Raw genomic sequence first — 1,579 nt, forward strand, 5'->3', positions numbered from 1 at the left:
CCGGTCGTAGCACTGGCCGTGCAGCAGGGACTTGGCGTAGGCGTCCATGCAGCCCTCCTTGCCCGGGACGTAGCCGTGCTCTTCCTCGTCCAGCGTGAGGAAGAAGGCCGCCCGCTCGATGGCGTCCAGCGACGCCTTGTTCTTCCCGTGGCTGAAGAAGCGGGCGCGAGCCTCGGCCCAGGGCACCCTGCGGGCACCCGCGGCGTCAGGGAGGGGGGCTGGGGGTGCCCGCACACACCGACACCCGCCGAGCCCCCCAAGACCACTGCCACGACCCACACTGCAGCCCCCCACCCAAGGGTGGTCCCAGGCTCCAGCTCCAGGAGCCGTGGGGGCACGGGGCTGGTGATGCCCACCCTTCTGCTGAGGCCTCCGAGCCCATCACCGCGACCCACACACGGGGGGCTCAGGGACCCCATCCCAGAGCATCTCCCCCAGCCCCTGTGCCAGTTCTCCTGCCTCCTGCCTGGCATGTCCTGCGTCCCCAACAGCCCCAGTATCCCCAGCTACCCAGTTACCCAGCACCCCCTCATCCCCAGCACCCCCTCATCCCCAGCACCCCCTCATCCCCAACATCCCCAACATCCCCAGCATCCCCCAAATCCCCTCATTCCCAAAATTCCCTCATCCCCAACATCCCCATCATCTCCAGCATCCCCAACATCCCCACCATCCCCAACATCCCTACCACATCCCCAGCATCCCCTCATCCCTAACATCCCCAGCATCCCAAAAATCCCCTCATTCCCAACATCCCAAACATCCCCAGCATCTCCACCACCCACAACATCCACAACATCCCCAGCATTCCCAAAATCCCCTCATCCCCAGCATCCCCAGCATCCCCAACATCCCCAGCATCCCAAACATGCCCTCATCCCCAATATCCCCAACATCCCCAGCGTCCCCTCATCCCCAACATTCCCAGTATCCCCAACATCCCCAATATCCCCAGCATCCCCTCATCCCCAGCATCCCCAACATCTCCAGCATCCCCAACACCCCTCAACATCCCAAACACCCCCAACACCTGCAGCATCCCCAACATCCCCTCCTCCTCAGCATCCCCCGACCTCTCTCCGGCGGTGAGCGCCGCCAGCCGCTCCTCTCCGGGCTGGGGGGGCGAGGGGTCGTCCAGGATGCGCTGGAACTGCATCTCCAGGTCGCGGGGGCGCAGGACCTGCCCCCCGTAGTAGAGCCAGACCTTGTAGAAGCGGCCCTTGTGGTAGACGGCCAAGTGCTTGCTGTCCACCAGGTGCAGCAGCGTGTCTGGGGGTGGGGACACACACACACACACGGGTGTCACCGCCACCCCATGGGCCTGGGAGCCCACCCGGGACAGACCCTGCAGGAGGGATGCCCCCCCCGACCCCCCTGGTCCCCCCGTACCCGTCTCCTTGCCGGGGATGCGGGTGGTGTTGAACATCCGCTCCGACTGGTAGGAGCACATGGGCACGATGTCCAGCGCCATCATCTGGGGGGGGCAGTGGTGAGGGGAGGGGCAGGGCACCTCAGCCCCACAACCCTAGCCCCCTGAGCCCCCCAGCAGCCCCCAGCCCCCATGCCAGCCCCACACCGT

General features: G+C 66.0%; 1 protein-coding gene across 1 annotated transcript in view; it reads right to left on the reverse strand.

Annotated features, from left to right (window-relative positions):
* Positions 1–1,579, reverse strand: part of CPT1B (carnitine palmitoyltransferase 1B) — a 76,881-nt gene that overhangs the window by 71,461 nt on the left and 3,841 nt on the right. The window contains exons 8-10 of the mRNA XM_014961950.1: positions 1,390–1,474; positions 1,074–1,269; positions 2–187 (exon numbers count right to left, since the gene is read on the reverse strand). Of these exons, the coding sequence (XP_014817436.1) occupies positions 2–187; positions 1,074–1,269; positions 1,390–1,474 (467 nt within the window). The remainder of the gene's footprint in view (position 1; positions 188–1,073; positions 1,270–1,389; positions 1,475–1,579) is intronic.

This window comes from Calidris pugnax, unplaced genomic scaffold (assembly GCF_001431845.1).
Source record: "Calidris pugnax isolate Ruff unplaced genomic scaffold, ASM143184v1 scaffold459, whole genome shotgun sequence".
Classification (NCBI taxonomy): Eukaryota; Metazoa; Chordata; class Aves; order Charadriiformes; family Scolopacidae; genus Calidris; species Calidris pugnax.